Below are 25,291 nucleotides of genomic sequence, written 5' to 3' on the forward strand. Positions count from 1 at the left end.
GATAGACTGGGGCCCATAGACACCTGTCCAACCTGTCCACCTGCTGTGTCCTGACATGGTAGATGTTGGTCGTTCAGTTGTCCCTATAGACAAGGGATTGCATTTAGTAGATATCTCCAATCTAGGGGATTATTTCCATAAAGGGGCACTCTGGTGGAAAACTTTTTTATTTTATTTATTTTTTTAAATCAACTGGTGCCAGAAAGTTAAACAGATTTGTAAATTACTACTATTAAAAAATCTTAATCCTTCCAGTACTTATTAGCTGCTGAATACTACAGAGGAAATTATTTTCTTTTTGGAACACAGTGCTCTCTTCTGACATCACGAGCACAGTGCTCTCTGCTGACATCTCTGTCCATTTTAGGAACTGTCCAGAGCAGCATCTGTTTTCTATGGGGATTTTTCTCCTACTCTGGACAGTTCTTAAAATGGACAGAGATGTCAGCAGAGAGCACAGTGCTCGGGATTCAGCCGAGAGCTCTGTGTTTCAAAAAGAAAAGAATTTCCTCTGTAGTATTCAGCAGCTAATAAGTACTGGAAGGATTAAGATTTTTTAATAGAAGTAATTTACAAACTTCCTGGCACCTTTAAAGGGGTACATTGTGTTCCGAACTCTGGACGTGAGCTGCCGGGGTCATGACGTCATAGCCACGCTCCTAATGACGTCACACCACTGGCGAATGACACACCCCCTCCCATAGACTTACATTGAGGGGGCGTGGTGTGACGTCACGACCCCCCCTCACCCGGCGTTTGGAACACAATGTTCCGAACGTTGAGGAAGTGGCGTACCCCTTTAAATGTAATCTCATATTTCCATTTTTATTAAATTTTGGCACCAGAGCTGAGGAGTAGATCAGTGTTTGTTTGGCCCAGAGTCAATATCCTTAAACCCGATCTTCCGTGCAGTACTCGCTCTTATCCTGAGTACCAGCGCAGGTTACCGAAACCCCAGCGAGCGGCGATCCTCCTTACCTCCCAGCGTGAGACATTCCTTCCAGTGTTACACGTGTGTGATAGAATTCCTTCCCCCCACCTCATGCCATCCTGTGCCAGTATCCTCCATATCTATCCTCCCATATTTGTGTCTGTCTCTGGGTAAAGCTGGGTGGCCTTTCCCAAAAATGCACAAAATTTTCTTAAAATTTTCACACATCCCACATTATTGCTTATCAGGTCTATAGGAAAGTTAGGTAACGGTCCCTGAAGAAGCTCTAATGGCGGCCATATTGTTTGAAAAATCTTTTTCCTCACAAAAGATGCGTACAATTCTGAAGTGTTCACAAACTTTAAAGCACTGTAAGGCTATGTTCAGACGGCGCAATTCTGCTTGGAAATTCTGCTGAAATTTACTGTATATTCCCTTCAATGCCCTTCCGAATTTTGAGCGCCATTTTGAACGACTCGCATCCGAAATTTTCCTCACGGAACTTGCCGAGTGTACAAGGGCCCTTGTCATTTACCTCATGGACCCCACAGTGATCCAGCTCGGAGGCTCCAGTATGTGCCGTGGTCTCTGTTTACCAATGGTTGACACACGTGTGGTAAACTGGTATTACCGCCATGCGGTGTTAGCCACAGTCCTGGTGATACAGCATGTGACATCCGAGGCCACTAATTGGCCACGTGTTTGCCGCTAGTAGCCCGAGGCCTAGGTGCCCACTGGGGCTTCTGATGTAGAGAAAACATGGAGCAGTTGCCCATAGCAACCAATCAGATTTTAGCTTTCACTTTCCACAGGCCTCTTTGAAATGGAAAAATCTGCCATGGGATTGGTTGCTAAGGGCAACTGCTTCAGTCCTCCATTCCCCCAGGTGCGATGCCTCTTCCTCCATTGTGTCTTCACCTGTATACCTCTACAGACCGTCCAGCGTCGCCTAGGCCTGAGGCGTGACAGGCGGCGATCAGTTCCTTCCTATTATGTCACAACTATTTTTGGAGGGTTTCTGTCTAGACTAAAAAATCCCTTTAAGCAAAGCGATCCCCTGCTGCTTCTACAGTGTTAAAGGGGCGGGATGGGTTAACTTCTTCACCGCTGGACTTCAAAAAGTTATGTGAAAAAATTAAAGCAGCGGTCTCCAAACGATCAACGTCTAGCTGTTGCAAAACTACAACTCCCAGCATGCCCGGACAGCCGTTGGCTGTCCGGGCATGCTGGGAGTTGTAGTTTTGCAACAGCTGGAAGTCCACTGTATGGAGACCGCTGCTTTAAACCATCGCTACTTATTATATCCAGTCGTTCTGTAGTTTTTTTCTGTGTCTGGAAAAGCTGGGTGGCCATGGGGCATACTGGGAATTGTAGTTTTGCAACAGCTGGAAGTCCACCGTATGGAGACCGCTGCTTTAAACCATCGCTACTTATTATATCCAGTCGTTCTGTAGTTTTTTTCTGTGTCTGGAAAAGCTGGGTGGCCATGGGGCATACTGGGAATTGTAGTTTTGCAACAGCTGGAAGTCCACCGTATGGAGACCGCTGCTTTAAACCATCGCTACTTATTATATCCAGTCGTTCTGTAGTTTTTGTCTGTGTCTGGAAAAGCTGGTGTGGCCATGGGGCATGCTGGGAATTGTAGTTTTGCAACAGCTGGAAGTCCACTGTATGGAGACCGCTGCTTTAAAGGGGTACTCCACTGGAAAACTTTATTTATTTATTTATTTTTAAATCAACTGATGCCAGAAAGTTAAACAGATTTGTAAATCACTTCTATTAAAAAAAATCTTAATCCTTCCAGTACTTATCAGATGCTGTTATGATCCACAGGAAGTTCTTTTCTTTTTGAATTTCCTTTCTGTCTGACCACAGTGCTCTCTGCTGACACCTCAGTACATTTTAGGAACTGTCCAGAGCAGGAGAGGTTTTCTATGGGGATTTTCTCCTACTCCGGACAGTTCCTAAAATGGACAGAGGTGTCAGCAGAGAGCACTGTGGTCAGGCAGAAATTAAATTAAAAAAGAAAAGAACTTCCTGTGGATCATACAGCAGTTGATAAGGACTGGAAGGATTAAGATTTTTTTTAATAGAAGTAATTTACAAATCTGTTTAACTTTCTGGCACCAGTTGATATAAAAATGCTTTTTTTTCCAGTGGAGTTCCCCTTTAAACCTACGCTACTTATTATATCCAGTGGTTCTGTAGTTTTGTCTGTATCTGGGAAAGCTGGGCGACCATCAGTATAGCTGCCGTTACCATTCCCACAAGGCCGCCACCCAGCTTTCCCAGACTCCTGCAGAAAATATTGTCTGGGCATGCTGGGAGTTATAGTTTTGCAACAATTAAATTAGCATTGTGAAAACGCTGTTCTGCCGGAATCTGCGAGAGAAGTCCTGTCGGTCTTTGGAACAACACTTACTGTGTGTTTGGACGTCAGCGCTGAATCCAAATTATTTCTGTACATTTTTTTAATAAATAATAAAAATAAATATAATTATAACCATATAATTAAAGGGGTTATCCAGGATATTTTTTTATATATCAACTGGCTCCAGAAAGTTAAACAGATTTGTAAATGACTTCTATTAAAAAATCTTAATCCTTTCAGTACTTATGAGCTTCTGAAGTTAAGGTTGTTCTTTTCTGTCTAAGTGCTCTCTGATGACATGTGTCTCGGGAAACGCCCAGTTTAAAAGCAAATCCCCATAGCAAACCTCTTCTAAACTGGGCGGTTCCCGAGACACGTGTCATCAGAGAGCACTTAGACAGAAAAGAACAACCTTAACTTCAGAAGCTCATAAGTACTGAAAGGATTAAGATTTTTTTACAGAAGTAATTTACAAATCTGTTTAACTTTCTGGAGCCAGTTGATATATAAAACAACGTTTTTTCCTGGAATACCCCTTTAAGTCATATAGCGCCAAAAGATTCTGCAGATATCAGACATAACAATAGGACACAAACATAGTAAATTCAAATTCTATTTTATTATATTAAATCATAGTAAATTATTGCAGCTATTATAATAATGACATCTAATATCATAGATCATAGTTTAAAAATTATAATAATAATTATTGCTGTATGTTTTTGAATACTGTAATGATTTATATATATATATATATATATATATATATATATATATATATATATATATATATATATATACCATATATATATATATAATTTATTTATGACAGTTATTAAAATGATTACCATAGTTTTATCTTCTAATTATTTTTAATAACATTATTAAGAATATTGCTACTATTATTAAAGTAAATTACTTTATAAATTAAATTCTCTGGTACTTGTCACATAATAACCAAAGTATAATAATTATGCACTAAAAATTATGATAATAATAATAATTATTACTGCATATTTTTTTTATACTTTAATTATTTTTTTTCATATTTCAAGAAACTTATTTATTTAATGTTTTATGTTTTTTTATTGTAAGTATATTTATATTAACTTTTTTTTTTTTTTTACAATTTTTCTTTTTCCTTTTGCCGCTGTTATATCAATTTATATTTATAGTAACTTTTTTTTTTTTTTTGCCGCTTTTATATCTATTTATATTTATAGTCCATATAATAGTTTGGTATCAACTAAAGTGCTGGCTGACTTATTCTTTGTCTATTTATATTTATAGTAACTTTTTTTATTTTATTTTATTTTTTACAATTTTTCTTTTTGCGCTGTTACATTTGTCTGGAATGAGTCAAATTATTTTAGTTATTTTGACCCTGGTTCAGATTATGTTGATGATATATTCAGCCGTCTTCTCTGTGTCAGGCTTCTGCCCTAGGGCTGTGTTCACACGTTCAGGTATTTAAAAGGGGTTATCCAGGAAAAAAACTTTTATATATATATATATATATATATATATATATATGTATATATATATATATATATATATATATATATATCAACTGGCTCCAGAAAGTTAAACAGATTTGTAAATTACTTCTTTTAAAAAATATTAATCCTTTCAGTACTTATGAGCTTCTGAAGTTAAGGTTGTTCTTTTCTGTCTAAGTGCTCTCTGATGATACGTGTCTCAGGAACTGCACAGAGTAGAAGAGGTTTGCTATGGGGATTTGCTTCTAAACTGGGCGGTTCCCGAGACTGGTGTCATCAGAGAGCACTTAGACAGAAAAGAACAACCTTAACTTCAGAAGCTCATAAGTACTGAAAGGATTAAGATTTTTTAATAGAAGTCATTTACAAATCTGTTTAACTTTCTGGAGCCAGTTGATTTATAAAAATTTTTTTTTTCCTGGATTACCCCTTTAATTGCAGTCATTGAATACAAAGCCAGAAACAGATCAGAAGTGGAGAACACATAGAAAGGAAAGAAGGGGGGGGGGTTTATCAACTGGCGTGCGCCTGCATGAGTGCATGCGTTGAGTGGCGCATTGACTTTGCGCCAAAGTTATCATTTAGCTTTGCGCTGTTTATATGTTGTCTGTGCTGGCTTCGTAATTTTTTTTTCTGTTCGTTTGCAGGGGGCGTGGTTTGCACATGCGTTTGTTGATGCGCCAAATTCATCATTTGTCCAAAAGTGTATCACTATGTGGAATATATCCACCCTTGCAGACATTCCACTAATTTTCCACTGTGTGAACGTAGCCTTAGGCTATGCGGACGTTCCCCAAACTGCGTGGTGCCAGCATAATCTGCCGGCGCTAGGACCGCACAGGAATGAGCCGTCTCATAGACAGCTATGAATTCCGTGGGGACTCCGCACAAAGAATGAACGTGTTCAATCTTTGTGCGGACACGGAAAATGGAATTCTGTGCCGGAAACTCTGCAGTATGCACAGCAGAATCCCGTTGAATTTCACCGGACTCTGCTGCATCGGAATCTCCGTCCTGGATTCCAATGCGGAGTCCGGCATGAAAATTCTGAAGTGTGAACAGGCACCCACGGGCAGATCTGCAGTGTATTTTACGCTGCGGATCCGCCGCTGTATTTTACGCTGCGGATTTACGCTGCGGATCCGCCGCTGAAGGACCACTGTATGCTGCCTTTCCATGTGCCAGCTCGGAGCGTCAATACGCCGCTTCAAGCAGACACACTGTGAAGTGCGAGTTGCAGCGTGCATGCGCAGTATACTCGCACATCGCGGCATCTCTCGGCCTAACTCATAGAGCAGGGGGAGCAGCCACGATGTGTGCGAGTACACTGCGCATGCGCGGCGACTCACACATCGCTTCAATGTGTCTGCTCGTAGCTGCGTATTGCTGCTCCGAGCACTGGGGATCTGCTCGTGTGATACACTGGGGATCTGCTCGTGTGACCGTACCCTTAGACTTCTCCTCTCCTCTCATGTGACCGTACCCTTAGACTTCTCCTCTCCGCTCGTGTGACCGTACCCTTAGACTTCTCCTCTCCTCTTATGTGACCGTACCCTTAGACTTCTCCTCTCCGCTCGTGTGACCGTACCCTTAGACTTCTCCTCTCCGCTCTTGTGACCGTACCCTTAGACTTCTCCTCTCTGCTCGTGTGACCGTACCCTTAGACTTCTCCTCTCATGTGACCGTACCCTTAGACTTCTCCTCTCCGCTCGTGTGACCGTACCCTTAGACTTCTCCTCTCTGCTCGTGTGACCGTACCCTTAGACTTCTCCTCTCTGCTCGTGTGACCGTACCCCTAGACTTCTCCTCTCCGCTCGTGTGACCGTACCCTTAGACTTCTCCTCTCCTCTCCTCTCATGTGACCGTACCCTTAGACTTCTCCTCTCCTCTCATGTGACCGTACCCTTAGACTTCTCCTCTCCGCTCGTGTGACAGTACCCTTAGACTTCTCCTCTCCTCTTATGTGACCGTACCCTTAGACTTCTCCTCTCCGCTCGTGTGACCGTACCCTTAGACTTCTCCTCTCCGCTCTTGTGACCGTACCCTTAGACTTCTCCTCTCCGCTCGTGTGACCGTACCCTTAGACTTCTCCTCTCCGCTCATGTGACCGTACCCTTAGACTTCTCCTCTCCGCTCGTGTGACCGTACCCTTAGACTTCTCCTCTCCGCTCGTGTGACCGTACCCTTAGACTTCTCCTCTCCGCTCGTGTGACAGTACCCTTAGACTTCTCCTCTCCGCTCATGTGACCGTACCCTTAGACTTCTCCTCTCCGCTCGTGTGACCGTACCCTTAGACTTCTCCTCTCCGCTCGTGTGACCGTACCCTTAGACTTCTCCTCTCCTCTCATGTGACCGTACCCTTAGACTTCTCCTCTCCTCTCATGTGACCGTACCCTTAGAGTTCTCCTCTCCACTCGTGTGACCGTACCCTTAGACTTCTCCTCTCCTCTCGTGTGACCGTACCCTTAGACTTCTCCTCTCCGCTCGTGTGACCGTACCCTTAGACTTCTCCTCTCCTCTCGTGTGACCGTACCCTTAGACTTCTCCTCTCCGTTCGTGTGACCGTACCCTTAGACTTCTCCTCTCATGTGACCATACCCTTAGACTTCTCCTCTCCGTTCGTGTGACCGTACCCTTAGACTTCTCCTCTCATGTGACCATACCCTTAGACTTCTCCTCTCCGCTCGTGTGACTGTACCCTTAGACTTCTCCTCTCCGCTCATGTGACCGTACCCTTAGACTTCTCCTCTCCGCTCGTGTGACCGTACCCTTAGACTTCTCCTCTCCGCTCGTGTGACCGTACCCTTAGACTTCTCCTCTCCGCTTGTGTGACAGTACCCTTAGACTTCTCCTCTCCTCTCATGTGACCGTACCCTTAGACCTCTCCTCTCCGCTCATGTGACCGTACCCTTAGACTTCTCCTCTCCGCTCATGTGACCGTACCCTTAGACTTCTCCTCTCCGCTCGTGTGACCGTACCCTTAGACTTCTCCTCTCCGCTCATGTGACCGTACCCTTAGACTTCTCCTCTCATGTGACCGTACCCTTAGACTTCTCCTCTCCGCTCGTGTGACCGTACCCTTAGACTTCTCCTCTCCGCTCATGTGACCGTACCCTTAGACTTCTCCTCTCATGTGACCATACCCTTAGACTTCTCCTCTCCGCTCGTGTGACCGTACCCTTAGACTTCTCCTCTCCGCTCATGTGACCGTACCCTTAGACTTCTCCTCTCCGCTCGTGTGACCGTACCCCTAGACTTCTCCTCTCCGCTCATGTGACCGTACCCTTAGACTTCTCCTCTTTTCAGATCCATTCCTGGCTTTGTATTGACTTATCGAAATTCAAAACCTGACCGTGTGAACACTCCCTAAAGCTCCTTTTTTTATGAGGACTGTAATTATTACCGCTACTTCTACTGTACATGTGGTTACAAGTTCATCTGCTGCATTGTATGTATTTAACTATTATGTATTGTTTAATGTACGTTTTTTTATATTGTGCCACCTATTAATATGTTCTTCTTATATATTTCAGCCTTTTCACCCCATGGTAAACCTGGAATGCTCTAAAGACTTCAGGCCCTTCCTGTGTGCGCTGTATGCGCCCGTCTGCACTGAATATGGTCGAGTCACCCTCCCTTGCCGCCGCTTATGCCAGCGGGCCTACAATGAATGCCACAAGCTCATGGATATGTTTGGCGTCTCGTGGCCAGAGGAGATGGAATGTAGTCGGTAATTTACTTCTTGAATATCTCACTAAGGTTTATATGGAAAATGTGGGAAAATTAAAATTCAAAGATCTCAAGTTATCAGAGGATGAAATTACGGGGTGTCTGTTGGTAAAGGGTCTGCGCCCCCATGACAACTCTTCTACTCCTCGGCTTTGCCAAAGTCATAGGGCGTCATAGTAGTTCGATTTTGATCTGTTGTTAAAGGGGTACTCCGGTGGAAAACTTTTTTTTTTTTTAAGTCAACTGGTGTCAGAAAGTTAAACAGATTTGTAAATTACTTCTATTAAAAAAAAATCTTAATCCTAAACCTTCCAGTACTTATTAGCTGTTGAATACTACAGAGCAAGTTCTTTTCTTTTTGGAACGCAGAGCTCTCTGCTGACATCACAAGCACAGAGCTCTCTGCTGACATCATGACCACAGTGCTCTCTGCCGACATCTCTGTCCATTTTAAGAACTTGTCCAGAGTAGGAGAAAATCCCCATAGCAAACATATGCTGCTCTGGACAGTTCCTAAAATGGACAGAGATGTCAGCAGAGAGCACTGTTCTCGTGATGTCAGCAGAGAGCACTGTGTTCCAAAAAAGAAAATAATTTCCTCTGTATTGTACAGCTGCTAATAAGTACTGGAAGGATTAAAAAAAAATTTAATAGAAGTCATTTACAAATCTGTTTAACTTTTTGGCACCAGTTGATTTAAAAAAAAAAAAAGTTTTCCACCGGAGTACCCCTTTAAAAGGGTATTCCCCTCAGTGGCATAACAAGGTGACCACTGGGAATAAACCGAGCACTCCGCATCTGCGCAGCTTCTGCTCCATTCATTCTCTATTGGAAGTGTTTCCCAACCTGGGTGCCTGCAGCGGCATGCTGGGAGTTGTAGTTTTGCGACGCCCTGGTTGGCAAACACTGCTCCGTAGGGACTCCAACATTTCCTAAGAATGCGTTCACACGTGCCTATTTTTGCTGCAGATCTGCTGCAGATTTTGCTGCCCATTGGGCAGCAAAATCTGCAGCAGATCTGCAGCAAAAATACGCACGTGTGAACGCACCCTAAGAGAATTTTTGGCGGTGCAGAATCTTGCACCATTGTGACAGCCACCTTTCCTGGACATCTCTTTTTATGGTCAGACCCCGAGGTCGGGGCAGAGACAGCTGAGAGACACCGTCCCTTACTATAAATTACTCTAAAGGGTAAAGGTCACGGCAGCAACAATTCCCACGTAATGTCCCTGAAATGGAATACTTGTTGTCATGGTTGTATTTTTTTATTTTATTTTTTTATTTTATTTACATTTTCGGAAATGCTGATCAGCCTTCTGTTCCTGAACTTAACCCTTAGTTTAGAATTTATTCCCACAATGTAATGACCTAATGTTCATCTACGGGACACGATTTGGAATTTCAGCTATTTATGACCTTCACACTTCCAGCTGGCGGAAATGCGCAGTGCGTTTCCCCTGTATGACATTGTGTGTGTGGGGGGGGGGGGGGGGGGGGGTCCATGAATTTGTCCAGACCTGATGATTTTGGTGAAATCGGCCAACCATCTAATGAGGGGCTTTCCAACCGGGGATAAACAAAGTTAAACAGATTTTTATATTTTACTTCTATAAAAAAAAATCTTAATCCTTCCAGTACTTATCAGCTGCTGTATGCTCCACAGGAAGTTCTTTTCTTTTTGAATTTCCTTTCTGTCTGACCACAGTGCTCTCTGCTGACACCTCTGTCCATGTCAGGAACTGTCTGGAGCAGGAGAAAATCCCCATAGCAAACCTATCCTACTCTGGACAGTTCCTAAAATGGACAGAGGTGTCAGCAGAGAGCACTGTGGTCACTGACAGAAAGGAAATTCAAAAAGAAAAGAACTTCCTGTGGAGCATACAGCAGCTGATAAGACTGGAAGGATTAAGATTTTAAAATAGAAGTAATTTACAAAATGGTTTAACTTTCTGGCTCCACTTGATTTAAAAAATCAATATAGATCTATATAGATCAGTGTTTCCCAACCAGGATGGCTCTAGCTGTTGCAAAACTACAACTCCCAGCATGCCCGGACAGCCGTTGGCTGTCCGGGCATGCTGGGAGTTGTAGTTTTGCAACAGCTGGAGGCACCCTGGTTGGGAAGCACAGATCTAATGTGTATGGTGGCTACCCAGCTCTAATCCTGAAGAGGAATACAAAGGCCTTGGTATTTATCAAGGTGGTTATTTGCAAAAAGAAAAAACAATGCATGTGCGTACAACAGGCCGGATGATTTAAAGGGGTACTCCGGCGGAAAACTTTTATTTTTTTATCAACTGGTGCCAGAAAATTTTAGAGATTTGTAAATTACTTCTGTTAAAAAATCTTAATCCTTCCAGTACTTATTAGCTGCTGAATACTACAGAGGAAATTCTTTTCTTTTTGGAACACAGTGCTCTCTGCTGACATCACGAGCACAGTGCTCTCTGCTGACTTCTCTGTTCATTTTAAGAACTGTCCAGAGTAGGAGAAAATCCCCGTAGAAAACATATGCTGCTCTGGTCAGTTCCTAAAATGGACAGAGATGTCAGCAGAGAGCACTGTGCTCGTGATTCAGCAGAGAGCTCTGTGTTCCAAAAAGAAAATAATTTCCTCTGTAGTATTCAGCAGCTGATAAGTACTGGAAGGATTAAGATTTTTAAATAAAAGTAATTTACAAATCTGTTTAACTTTCTGGCACCAGTTGCTTTATAAAAAAAAAAAAAAATTCCACCGGAGTACCCCTTTAAGTCCTTTCAGAGATCAGATCTTCCATTTGTGGAGTGAAGCCTGCTGGCCTTGTTCTTTACTCTTTACAGCTGTCTGGCGTTATTTTGTTGTGCGGCAACAAACACATCTTTTTCTGGCTCCAGAAAGTTAAACAGATTTGTAAATGACTTCTATTTAAAAAAAATCTTAATCCTTCTAGTACTTATTAACTTCTGTATGCTCCAGAGGAAGTTGTGTCGTTCTTTCCAGTTTGACCACAGTGCTCTCTGCTGACACCTCTGTCCCTGTCAGGAACTGTCCCAGAGCAGGAGCAAATCCCCATAACAAACCTCTCCTGCTCTGTAGAGTTCCTGACACGGACAGAGGTGTCAGCAGAGAGCACTGTGCTCAAACTAGAAAGAACTACACAACTTCCTCTGGAGCATACAGCAGCTAATAAGTACTGGAAGGATTAAGATTTTTTTTTTAATAGAAGTAATTTACAAATCTGTTTAACTTTCTGGCACCAGTTGATTTAAAAAAAAATAAAATAAAAAGTTTTCCCCTTTAATAGTTAAAATTGCAGGAAGGTGCAATATAAGATTTAATAAATAGGTTCTATTTTTGGTGAATTTACAGCGCCTGTGAAACAATTTGGGGTTTTGATGGTCTGAAACGGGATACCACCTGTTGTGACAGCCCCTGCTGCCCCGTAAAATAACTGCTTGTGGATGGGAAGGGGGTGGGAGACACAAGGATCGATAAATCATCCTGACAGCGAGTCATTGTACATGGGGCAGGTCACAGAAGGACCATAGTGTCCAATAGTAAAAAGAGAGAGAGGCACTTGGAGAACAGTGATCAAAGGCGACGGTCATACCAGGAATGAGAGGCGGGGGATGTGTGTTACCAATAAATGGTTTTTTGTTATATTACCAGATATATAGTATATGTTAAAGGGGTACTCCGGTGGAAAACTTTATTATTATTATTATTATATTTTTTTTTTTAAATCAACCGGAGCCAGAAAGTTAAACAGATTTGTAAATGACTTCTATTAAAAAATCTTAATCCTTCCAGTACTTATTAGCTGCCGAATACTACAGAGGAAAATGTTTTCTTTTTGGAACACAGAGCTCTCTGCTGACATCATGACCACAGTGCTCTCTGCTGACATCTCTGTCCATTTTAAGAACTGTCCAGAGTGGGAGAAAATCCCCATAGCAAACATATGCTGCTCTGGACAGTTCCTAAAATGGACAGAGATGTCAGCAGATAGCACTGTGCTCATGATGTCAGCAGAGAGCTCTGTGTTCGGGATGTCAGCAGAGAGCTCTGTGTTCCAAAAAGAAAATAATTTCCTCTGTAGTATTCCCCAGCTAATAAGTACTGGAAGGATTAAGATTTTTTAATAGAATTAATTTACAAATCTGTTTAACTTTCTGGCACCAGTTGATTTAAAAAAAAAAAAAGTTTTCCACGGAGTACCCCTTTAATACACCTTGATTCCACCTAGGACAGTCACTAGGTAAAGCTGACCATAACTGAGAACATTAGGAGGTCAAACGCCTCAGTATTTACCCTATTGAGACACCTAAAAGGCCATATACTGCAAGTTATCTAGGAGTATGGCTATATGTTTCAGCAAAACTTATTAAAGGGGTGTTCCAGGGAAGTTAAAGGGGTACTCCGGTGGAAAACATTTAGTTTTTAATCAACCGGTGACAGAAAGTTAAATAGATTTGTAAATAACTTCTATTAAAAAATCTTAATCCTTCCAGTACTTATCAGCTACTCTATACTAAAGAGAAAGTTCTTTTCTTTTTGGATTTCTTTTTTCTATTTCTGTCCACTGTGCTCTTGGCTGACACCTCTGTCCGTATCAGGAACTGTTCAGAATAGGAGCAAATCCCCATAGTAAACATATGAACCTCTGGACAGTTCCTGATACAGACAGAGATGTCAGCAGAGAGCACTGTGGACAAGACACAAAAAGAAATCCAAAAACAAAAGATCTTTCTCTGTAATATACATCCACTAATAAGTACTGGAAGGATAAATATTTTTTAATAGGAGTAATTTTCAAATCTTTTTAACTTTCTGGCACCAGTTGATTAAAAAAAAATGTTTTCCACCTGAGTTCCCCTTTATGAAAAATAAAGATACCCCAACACAGTCTGCAGTACACACTATCTTTTCTGTCAGACTATCCTAAATCATGGCATCAGTCAGTGATTAGATCTACAGCAGGAAAAGAGCATCATTATGTGCTGAGGAGACTGGGCTTCTCTGCCAGCAAAATCCTCACACAGAGAGGGGAGGGGAGGTGTGGCTGTGAAGACAGAAATCACATGGTGTTTGTCTTCCAGGTGGGTGGGGGCTAGTCTCATTGAGGGGTTTGCACAAGGACCAGCAGGAGCTGAATAGGACGTCTTTCTGTGACTCCCTGCATGTAAGTGACAGATGAAAGAGGGAAACTGCTCTATAAAGCTAATGAATGATATTTAGACAAATTATTATGTTGGTGAGAGGGAAAGGATGGACTATGGGTTTAAGTCCCCGGAGTACCCCTTTAAGCATGTGTCTTTATTTTTTGTATTGTAGGTTCCCGGATTGTGATGAACCCTATCCCCGTCTAGTAGACATCAGCATCTCCAGCGAGCCTACGGACAATACCCCTTTAGCAGTGCAAAAGGACTACGGCTTCTGGTGTCCCCGGGAGCTCAAAATTGACCCAGATTTGGGTTACTTTTTCCTAGGAGTGCGGGACTGCTCTCCACCATGCCCACACATGTACTTCCGAAGAGAAGAACTCTCCTTTGCTCGATACTTTATCGGAGTAATATCCATAGTCTGTCTCTCTGCCACCCTCTTCACCTTTTTGACGTTTCTCATTGACGTGACCAGATTTCGCTACCCAGAGAGACCCATCATATTTTACGCCGTCTGCTACATGATGGTGTCACTGATCTTCTTCATCGGGTTCTTATTAGAGGACCGTGTAGCATGCAACTCAGCCAGCCCCAGCAAATACAAGGCTTCTACCGTGACTCAAGGATCTCACAACAAGGCTTGCACCATGCTCTTCATGGTCCTTTACTTCTTCACCATGGCTGGCAGTGTTTGGTGGGTCATCCTCACCATCACTTGGTTCTTGGCTGCCGTTCCTAAATGGGGGAGTGAAGCCATTGAAAAGAAAGCGCTATTCTTTCACGCAAGTGCTTGGGGCATCCCAGGGACCTTGACCATCATCTTACTAGCCATGAACAAGATCGAAGGAGACAACATCAGCGGGGTGTGTTTTGTTGGCCTCTATGACGTCCATGCCTTGAGATACTTTGTGCTGGCCCCTCTCTGCCTGAACGTTGTGGTGGGAGTATCTCTACTTCTGGCTGGGATTATTTCACTCAACCGAGTACGGATAGAAATCCCATTAGAAAAGGAAAACCAGGACAAACTGGTGAAATTTATGATCCGTATTGGGGTCTTCAGTGTCCTCTACCTTGTGCCCCTTTTGATAGTCATTGGCTGCTATTTTTACGAGCAGGCCTATCGAGGGGTTTGGGAGACCACTTGGATTCAGGAACGTTGCAGGGAATACCACATACCATGCCCCTACCAGGTAAGGTCCCTAACATTATTACATACAGATTTTTTTCTAGGACTATACTGTTGAGGACCTATCCTAAAAGGGGTACTCCCGCCCTAAGACATCTTATCCCCTATCCAAAGGATAAGATGTCTGACCGTGGGGGTCCTGCCGCTGGGGAAGCCCGCAATATCACAAACTGCCGGGTGCCTACCACGGGGCCGTAGTATTGTGATGTCATGACTCCGCCCCCGCTATGCAAGTCTATGGGAGGGGGCGTGACGGCCATCACGCCCCCTCCCATAGTTTTGCATAGCGGGGAGTGACGTCACACGGGGGCCAAGTCGTGACGTCACGATACTCCGGCCCAAGATTGCGGGGGTCCCAAGATGAGATGTCTTAGGGCCTGAGTACCCCTTTAAGGGGTACTCCGGTGGAAAAAAAATTCTTCAAATCAACTGGTTCCAGAAAGTTAAACAGATTTGTAAATTTAAAAAATTTTAATCCTTCCAGTACTTATCCGCTGCTGTATGCTCCAGAGAAGGTTGTGTAGTTCTTTTCTGTCTGACCACAGTGCTCTCTGCTGACTCCTCTGTCCATGTCAGGAACTGTCCAGAGTAAGAGCAAATCCCCATAGCAAATGTCTCCTGCTCTGGACAGTTCCTGACATGGACAGAGGTGTCAGCAGAGAGCACTGTGGTCAGACTGGAAAGAACTACTAAACTTCCTGTGGAGCATACAGCAGCTAATAAGTACTTGAAGGATTAAGATTTATAATTAAAGTAATTTACAAATCTGTTTAACTCTTGGCACCAGTTGATTTGAAAAAAAAAAATGTTTTCCATCGGAGTACCCCTTTAGGATAAGCAATCAATAATAGATTGGTGAGGTACAACTCTTGAATGCCCCAATGATGGGCTCTGCCACAGTGCTCTGGCAAGTTGCAGAGTCCCTCGCATTGTTTACTAGGTACAGCGCCCTTCATTTAGCAGTGGCTTTGTCTGGTACTGAACATTCTTATGCTAGTAATAGGGAGCAGCTGCAATACCATGCGTAGCCACTACCAGATTTATGGCGCTGTGCCCACTAATCCGTTGAGATGAAACGGTTGTGCTTAACGCAGCTCCTTCGATTAATTTATATGGGGGTTCGCCGGCAGTCAGACCCCAACTAATCTGAGACTGTTGGCCTATCCTGGTATTATTTCTTAATCTTGAATAAGTTGATCTTGTTGTGTTGATGGGGTGAGGACATTTGTCCTACATTCTGCTAAAATTTTCAAAAATGTCAGTGCTCCACCTATGTATCAAGATGCTGAATTGTGCAATCTCAGGAGGAATTCTGGGTAAAAAAAAAAAGAATGATCATCCTGTAATGGTGGTCCAGTGTTTGACCTTTTTTTAGACATATTTTTTGGAAATTTCTGGGAAAAAATTCAAAGCCCCCAAATAACCTCCACTTCTTTATCCCAAGCCACCTGTACTTCTGCTTTAACAAATCCTTTAGGTTCCCTTAACAGGGGTGTGGAAATTTAATACGTCGCCTGATTACAGCAATACCAGATTTGTATAGTTTCCGTAATGTTTTACAAATTTTTAAAAAATTCGGAGCTTTTTCGATTTTTTTTTAATTGCCATTTTTTGATCCCTGTAGCTTTTTTTTAATGTTTATTTATTTTCGCATACCAGGCTGTATAAGGGCTAATTTTTTGCGCCATGATCAGTTATTTGTATCGGTACCATTTTGGCATTGATGTGACTTTTTTTAATCGCTTTTTAACAATTTTTTTCAGGGATATTATAAAAATAGCAATTTTGTGGTTTGGTATTTTTTTTTACATTTACATCATTTACCGTATGGTATACGTAATGTTATGTTATAGTTCTGACAATTACGCACGCAGCGATACTAAATATGTTTATTATGATTATGTTTACATGTTTTTATATAGGAAAAGGGGGTGATTTGAACTTTTAGCATGGAAGGGGTTAATGTGTCTTTTAAACTTTTATTAAAACTTTTTTTTTTTTCTTACACTTTATCAGACTTTTAGGAGGAATCATTAGATTCCTCATACAGATCTATAGAGTTCTATTGAACTCCATTGATCTGTGTGCTCTGTGATCCATTCATAGAGCCTAGTCCAGCCAGGATCTATCAATGACAGAGCCACAGACACCAGGGAACAGAGGTAAGTCCTCCGGCTACCTTTATAGTGGATCAGCCCCCCCCCCCCTGAAAAGAACAACTCAACTTCAGCAGCTGATAAGTACTGAAAGGATAAAGATTTTTTAATAGAAGTAATTTATAAATCTGTTTAAAGGGGTATTCCAGGAAAAACCTTCTTTTTTTTTATATCAACTGGCTCCAGACAGTTAAACTGATTTGTAAATTACTTCTATTTATAAATCTTTATCCTTCCAGGACTTATCAGCTGCTGAAGTTGAGTTGTTCTTTTCTGTCTAAGTGCTCTCTGCTGACATCTCTGCTTGTCTGGGGAACTGCACAAAGTAGAAGAGGTTTGCTATGGGGATTTGCTTCTACTCTGGACAGCTCCCGAGACAGGTGTCATCCGAGAGCACTTAGACAGAAAAGAACAACTCAACTTCAGCAGCTCATAAGTACTGAAAGGATTAAGATTTTTTTAATAGAAGTAATTTACAAATCTGTTTAACTTTCTGGAGCCAGTTGATATATATAAAAAAGTTTTTTCCTGGATAACCCCTTTAACTTTTTGAAGCCAATTGATATGAAAATGGAATATCCCTTTAATAGCTTGGATCGCTCCATGACTCGGGTATAGTAAGAATAGGAGGATTGTTTCCTGTTACCGCTCGCGGCCGCACGCATTGCTTTTAAGGCACTCAGCTGCGGGCTCAGCAAATAAGCCTGGTACAGGGCACACACTTCATACAGAACATAAAAGGAGGGTATTGTGTTTCTGCACACAATGGCAGTATCATTAATGCCAGGCACTATTTACTCTGCAGACTCATCCGACAGGCATTTCTGCATTTTACTTTGCAATAAAAATCCTCTCGGTATCCAATTTTTGGGTACATGTAGGATATAAGGGGCAGTTCACCACCTTGCCTCCACTACTGTAAATCGTGGTGCCAGTTGCTGTATTATCTGGGATCTGTAAAGCGTTTTTTTGGGGGATTCTATCACTATATGGCGATATATTATAATGGGCTTATACTGCACAGTCACGTTATATCGGCACTAAACTGTTTCAGGCAGTTTACTATTGGGGTACATTCCCACGTACAGGTTCTGCTGCAGATTTTGTGCAGCTGATTGTGTTACCCATTGAAGTTAATGGGTAGCCTAATAAGCTGCACAAAATATGCAGCAAAAATATGCAGCAGATCCTGTACGCGTGAACGTAACCTTAAAGGGATAATCCAGTATCAGAAAATTGTATTTAAAAAACAAAACTATTACCTAAAGACACGTAACTTACTTATATAGTGTTTTCACAGATTTTACTGGCTTCAGTGTATTTTTGTGTGATTCAGCCCTGACAGGAAGTTGTGTAGTCCTCTCATTGTCAGTGTGGTGTTGTCTCAACAGCTTACCAGCTCCTCCCTCTCTCCTGACAGGAAGTTGTGGTGTTGTCTCAGCTGCTCCCTAACCTGACAGGAAGTTGTGTAGTCAGTGTGGTATTTTTTAAACAGCTAACAGTCTCCTCCCTCACTCCTGACAGGAAGCTATATAGTCCTCACATTTTCAGTGTGGTGTTGTCTCAGCAGCTCCTCTATCTCTCTTGACAGGAAGTTGTGTAGTCCTCTTATTTTCAATGGGGTGTTGTCTCAGCAGCTCCCTGTCTCTCCTGACAGGAAGTTCTGTAGTCCTCACATTGTCATTATCTGCTGTCTCAGGAGGCGCCGCTGGATCTTGTCTCTGAGCTCTAGCCCCACCCCCTGAGTGATGTCATCACCTTTGACCAGCCACTACACCCTACACCACCATCTCCCTGTCATATACATATATATATCTTTATTGTAGCATTTAGGGAGATTGAGGTGTAGTTACAGCTTGCTGCCTTGTGCTAAGCAATGCCACAGGCAGAGAAGCAGACAGGGAATGAATGCAGCAGTGGCTGCAGTTCTACAGACCCATATTTAAAGGGGTATTCCAGTAACAAAATATTTTTTTCTCATATCAACTGGCTCCAGAAAGTTAAACAGATCTTAATCCTACCAGTACTTATCAGCTGCTGAAGTTGAGTTGTTCTTTTCTGTCTGACCACAGTGCTCTCTGCTGACACCTCTGTTTGTTTCAGAAACTGTCCAGAGTAGGAGCAAATCCCCATAGCAAAACCTCTCCTGCTCTGGACAGTTCCCAAGATAGACAGAGGTGTCAGCAGAGAGCACTGTGGTCAGACAGAAAAGAACAACTCAACTTCAGCAGCTGATAAGTACTGGAAGGATTGATACATTTTTTAATAGAAGCAATTTACAAATCTGTTTAACTTTATGGAGCCAGTTGATATGAAAAAAAATAGTTTTTCACTGGAGTACCCCTTTAAGGGGTGAAGCTATCGGGACAGATCTAAAGACGAGGGTTATGGTAGAGATGGGTCAATAGCTTCTCCAGCGGTCCAACAATCGATTCCAGCGCCCAAACGAGCCCAGCGAGGACGATGAAGGAGACTTGTTTGATGTGTGTAAGTAAATATCATCGAGCCGCCAGCGGTTACAGATTAACCCGTACTGTGCAGGCCCTGAGGGTCAATATCAGGCGAGGGGTCCGGTGCTGGGTTATCGGGTGGCTTCGAAGAGGAGATGTGTCTGCGTCATGTAGGACCGATATCACATCTACAAAGCGCTTGTCTGGCCTTATGATGACCCCTTGAGTTATCTTTGGTGACAACTAACATGGCGCTTATACGGGCCCTACATGGGGTGGCCACCCATCTGTCCCAGAGGTTGGAGACCATTGCTCTACACCAGTGGTCTCCAAAATGGGACCAACTAGATGTTGGAAAGCTAAAATTGCCAGGATGGACAACTGAGGCCTTCCAGATGTTGCACAACTACAACTCCCAGCATGCCCGGACAGCCGTTGGCTGTCCGGGCATGCTGGGAGTTGTAGTATTGCAACATCTGCCATTGTTACTGTAGCATTTAGGGAGATTGAGGTGTGGTTATGGAATGCTGCCTTATTCTAAGCAATGCCACAGGCAGAGGAGCAGGCAGGGAATGAATGCAGCAGGTGCTCAAGATTTACTGACTGCTGTGTATTTAAATGCCGCAATAAAGATGGCTGCCGTTGGCTGTCCGGGCATACTGGGAGTTGTAGTTTTGCAACATCTTCCGTATTTATTGCAGCATTTAGGGAGATTGAGGCGTGGTTATGGCATGTTGCCTTGTTCTAAGCAATGCCACAGGCAGAGGAGCAGGCAGGGAATGAATGCAGAAGGTGCTGCAGATTTACTGACTGCTGTGTATTTAAATGCTGCAATAAAGATGGCTGCAGTTGGCTGTTTGGGCATGCTGGGAGTTGTAGTTTTGCAACATCTTCCGTTTTTATTGCAGCATTTAGGGAGATTGAGGCGTGGTTACGGCATGCTGTCTTGTTCTAAGCAATGCCACAGGCAGAGGAGCAGGCAGGGAATGAATGCAGCAGGTGCTGCAGATTTACTGACTGCTGTGTATTTAAATGCCACAATAAAGATGGCTGTCGTTGGCTGTCAGGGCATGCTGGGAGTTGTAGTTTTGCAGCATCTGGAGGACCAGAGTTTGGAAACCATTGCTCTACGCCAGTGATATCCAAACTGTGGCCATCTAGATGTTGACAAACTAAAACTCCCAGCATGCCCGGACAGCCAAGGCGCTCTAGATGTTGCAAAACTACAACTCCCAGCATGCCCGGACATCTGGAGGGCCACAGATTGGAGACCACTGCTTTTACACAGCTACTTATTCTATCCAGTCGTTCCTACGTTTTGTCTGTATCTGGGAAAGCTGGGTGACCATCAGTATAACTGCCATTACCACAAGGCCTCCACCCAACCTTCCCAGATTCCTGCAGGGCGTATTATTGTCTACAGTGCAATATACGGCATATATCTCAATTCAGGAAAGGCCGCATTCAAATCACAATTTTTGTCCGGGCATGCTGAGAGTTGTAGTTTTGCAACATCTGGAGGGCCACAGTTTGGAGAGCACTGCTCTAAGCCATTCTCCCTGGTGTATTTGGCGCAATCTATCAGGGAGGGCAGATGAATACCGTCCCTGTCATCCATGTTATCAGCGATTTCAATCCGCAGAGAGACCCATATTGGGCAGGTGAATGCGATCTATTGTTCCCTGTTATCAGCCACTGGAAGCTGAGAAGGTGATGACTCTACAGAAGAATCCGAAACGCAGACCCCTCCCTGCCCCTCTGGCCACATATCTCCGGGTTCACCCCTTGTACGTGACTAATATCATGCGCTCGCCCTGTAATGCTCCAGCAGGGGGCGTCTCGCCGGTGATTGACATTAATGGGATGTTTGTTTCTGAAATTGATTTGTTATGATTTTTCGGTTGTAGACTATTAGCCGGCGAACAAGTTGTTAAACACGTTTTGACGCCTTCCCTTGTAAAGCGAATTACAGGGATTATGACAGATTTATAGCCCCGTTCCTGCCGGTGGTAACAGCCATCATCCATTCCCTGACATGTGTGGTGTCCCGGGTTTACGATTGATACAGTGTCAGCAGGTGATGGAGGACTATACTGCAGGATGAGGGGGCTGTCTCTATAATGGGGGGTACTGCAGCGGTTTCTATTATGGGGGGTACTGCGTCTGTCTCTATTATGGGGGTACTGGGGCTGTCTATTATATGGAGCTGTTGTTATCACTGTTATGGGGGGTACTGTGGCTGTCTCTATTATGGGGGTACTGTGGCTGTCTCTTTTATGGGGGGTACTGCGGCTGTCTCTATTATGGGGGGTACTGTGGCGTTCTCTATTATAAGGAGCTGTTGTTATCACTGTTATAGGGGTACTGTGGCGTTCTTTATTATGGGAGCTGTGGTTATCACTGCTATGGGGGTACTGTGGCTGTCTCTATTATGGAGAACTGTGGTTATCACTGTTATGGGGGTACTGTGGCTGTCTCTTATGGGGAGCTGTTGTTATCACTGTTATGGGGGTACTGTGGCTGTCTCTATTATGGGGGCTGTGGTTATCACTGTTATGGGGGTACTGTGGCTGTCTCTATTATGGGAGCTGTGGTTATCACTGCTATGGAGGTACTGTGACTGTCTCTATTATGGGGGCTGTGGTTATCACTGTTATGGGGGTACTGTGGCTGTCTATTATGGGGAGCTGTGGTTATCACTGTTATGGGGGTACTGTGGTGTTCTCTATTATGGGGAGCTGTGGTTATCACTGTTATGGGGGTACTGCAGCTGTCTCAATTATGGGAGCTGTTACTATCACTGTTATGGGGGTACTGCAGCTGTCTCTATTATGGGGGGTACTGCGGCTGTCTCTATTATGGGGAGCTGTTACTATCACTGTTATGGGGGTACTGCAGCTGTCTCTATTATGGGGGCTGTGGTTATCACTGTTATGGGGGTACTGTGGTGTTCTCTATTATGGGGGCTGTGGTTATCACTGTTATTGGGGTACTGTGGTGTTCTCTATTATGGGGGCTGTGGTTATCACTATTATGGGGGTACTGCGGCTGTCTCTATTATAGGGGCTGTGGTTATCACTGTTATGGGGGTACTGCGGCTGTCTCTATTATGGGGGCTGTGGTTATCACTGTTATGGGGGTACTGTGGTGTTCTCTATTTTGGGGGCTGTGGTTATCACTATTATGGGGGTACTGCGGCTGTCTCTATTATGGGGGCTGTGGTTATCACTATTATGGGGGTACTGCGGCTGTCTCTATTATGGGGAGCTGTGGTTATCACTGTCATCATGTGCATTTCATTTTTATTACTTTAAGCCATTTCTTTCTTAGTTAATTTAATGTACTACATTTTTTATTTTATATATTTTATGTATAGTCATTTTTATTTTTTGTATTTAACTTTTTTATTTTATACATTTTTATTTCGAGAAACGTATGTAATGTATTTTATTTAATGTATATTATATATATATTTTTTTATATATCCAGCAGCTCAGGAAGTCAGATGGCGTATAGCGCTGTGATTAGATAAATCCCATTACATCGGAGCAGGGCCCTGGAAACAGGATGTCATCAATCTGACAACGCACCAGTACAGTAACCGGTCCTCCCAGTCATCACTAGGTCTAAACATGGTGTCCAGACAATAATATAGGCAGAACTGACACCTGAACCCTCCTTGCAGACATGACCAGGACAGGAATCCAGGCTGTTAATAGTTAACTCCTTGCTAAAAATCTACAGAAGGAGCAGAATGCATTGCAGCCTAGAGAGCTATGGGCTGAGCGTCATCCAGAGGAACAGTTATATACTACTCCCTGGATACAAGGATTCTGCTGCTGTGGAACCAAATCTACTCCATGGTCCCTCAATAATCCCTTGTGCTCCACTTACTCCATTAGCTGAGATCATGGATGGCAGCGGTAATAGTCACATGGACCGGTGTGTAGATTGCGGTTGAATCGACTGACTGAATGCGTCATCTGTTCCCAGTCCTCGACCCTCTGTGAGATTACAGGTTGTCATTATTTCATTACAGTGTCAGCATTAAAAACAGAACTTTCATTAGGACCAGCATGCATTGTGACACGGAGGCCCTGCCAAGGCTCCACAAACCTATGGGGATCTCACCTGGGCCGAGAGCTATGGTCCCCATCATATCTGTGTAGGGAGGAGATCTCATGTGGGGCTGAGAGATATGGTCCCCATTATATCTGTGTAGGGAGGAGATCTCATGTGGGGCTGAGAGATATGGTCCTCATTATATCTGTGTAGGGAGGAGATCTCATGTGGGGCTGAGAGATATGGTCCTCATTATATCTGTGTAGGGGAGGTGATCTCAGCTATGGTCCCCATTATATCTGTGTAGGGAGGAGATCTCATGTGGGGCCGAGAGCTATGGTCCCCATTATATCTGTGTAGGGAGGAGATCTCATGTGGGGCTGAGAGATATGGTCCCCATTATATCTGTGTAGGGAGGAGATCTCATGTGGGGCTGAGAGATATGGTCCCCATTATATCTGTGTAGGGAGGAGATCTCATGTGGGGCTGAGAGATATGGTCCTCATTATATCTGTGTAGGGGAGGTGATCTCAGCTATGGTCCCCATTATATCTGTGTAGGGAGGAGATCTCATGTGGGGCCGAGAGCTATGGTCCTCATTATATCTGTGTAGGGAGGAGATCTCATGTGGGGCTGAGAGATATGGTCCTCATTATATCTGTGTAGGGGAGGTGATCTCAGCTATGGTCCCCATCATATCTGTGTAGGGAGGAGATCTCATGTGGGGCCGAGAGCTATGGTCCCCATCATATCTGTGTAGGCAGGAGATCTCATGTGGGGCTGAGAGCTATGGTCCCCATCATATCTGTGTAGGCAGGAGATCTCATGTGGGGCTGAGAGCTATGGTCCTCATTATATCTGTGCAGGGGAGGTGATCTCAGCTATGGTCCCCATTATATCTGTGCAGAGGAGGTGATCTCAGCTATGGTCCCCATTATATCTGTGCAGAGGAGGTGATCTCAGCTATGGTCCCCATTATATCTGTGCAGGGGAGGTGATCTCAGCTATGGTCCCAATTATACCGGTGCAGAGGAGGTGATCTCAGCCATAGTCCCCATTATACCTGTGCAGAGGAGGTGATCTCAGCTATGGTCCCCATTATACCGGTGCAGAGGAGGTGATCTCAGCTATGGTCCCCATTATATCTGTGCAGGGGAGGTGATCTCAGCTATGGTCCTCATTATATCGGTGCTGGGGAGGAGATCTCCGCCATGGTCCCCATTATACCTGTGCAGAGGAGGTGATGTCAGCTATGGTCCACATTATATCTGGACTGCAGAGGTGATGTCAGCCATGGTCCCATTGTATCTGTGTAAGTAGGTGATCTCAGCTATGGTCCTCATGATATCTGTGCTGGGGAAGTGATCACAGCTATGGTCCTCATTATATCTGTGTAGAGGAGGTGATCTCAGCCATAGTCCCCATTATACCTGTGCAGAGGAGGTGATGTTAGCTATGGTCCACATTATATCTGGACTGCAGAGGTGATGTCAGCCAGGGATTTATGCCCCCCCCCCCCATACCCATCAGGAGCCTAGGAGCTGAAGTCACATTTTAGACCATCCTCTCTTTACACAGTCCAGACCATCTCATACTGATCTTGCAGTGTGAAACGTGTAGAATTGCTGATGCTCTGGAGCCATATACCGCACTGTGTACACTGATGTAAACTGTATACATTCACATTCAGACGTCTGTCCCACTTATCACCAGTGATCATAAACCAGGACCCTTTATCTAAATATATTCTCTATCTAACCCAAACA

At 43.6% G+C, this 25,291-nt stretch overlaps 1 protein-coding gene across 3 annotated transcripts in view; it reads left to right on the forward strand.

Annotated features, from left to right (window-relative positions):
- Nucleotides 1-25,291, forward strand: part of FZD3 (frizzled class receptor 3) — a 107,632-nt gene that overhangs the window by 48,516 nt on the left and 33,825 nt on the right. For 2 of the 3 annotated variants that reach the window (XM_056563810.1, XM_056563808.1), the window contains exons 3-4: nt 8,335-8,531; nt 13,844-14,861. In XM_056563810.1, coding sequence (XP_056419785.1) covers nt 8,335-8,531; nt 13,844-14,861 — 1,215 coding nt within the window. Of the gene's footprint in view, nt 1-1,300; nt 1,818-8,334; nt 8,532-13,843; nt 14,862-25,291 lie in introns of those variants that run through there. The other variant, XM_056563811.1, reaches the window with a different exon arrangement.

The sequence above is a fragment of the Hyla sarda genome, chromosome 3 (assembly GCF_029499605.1).
Source record: "Hyla sarda isolate aHylSar1 chromosome 3, aHylSar1.hap1, whole genome shotgun sequence".
NCBI classification, from domain to species: Eukaryota; Metazoa; Chordata; class Amphibia; order Anura; family Hylidae; genus Hyla; species Hyla sarda.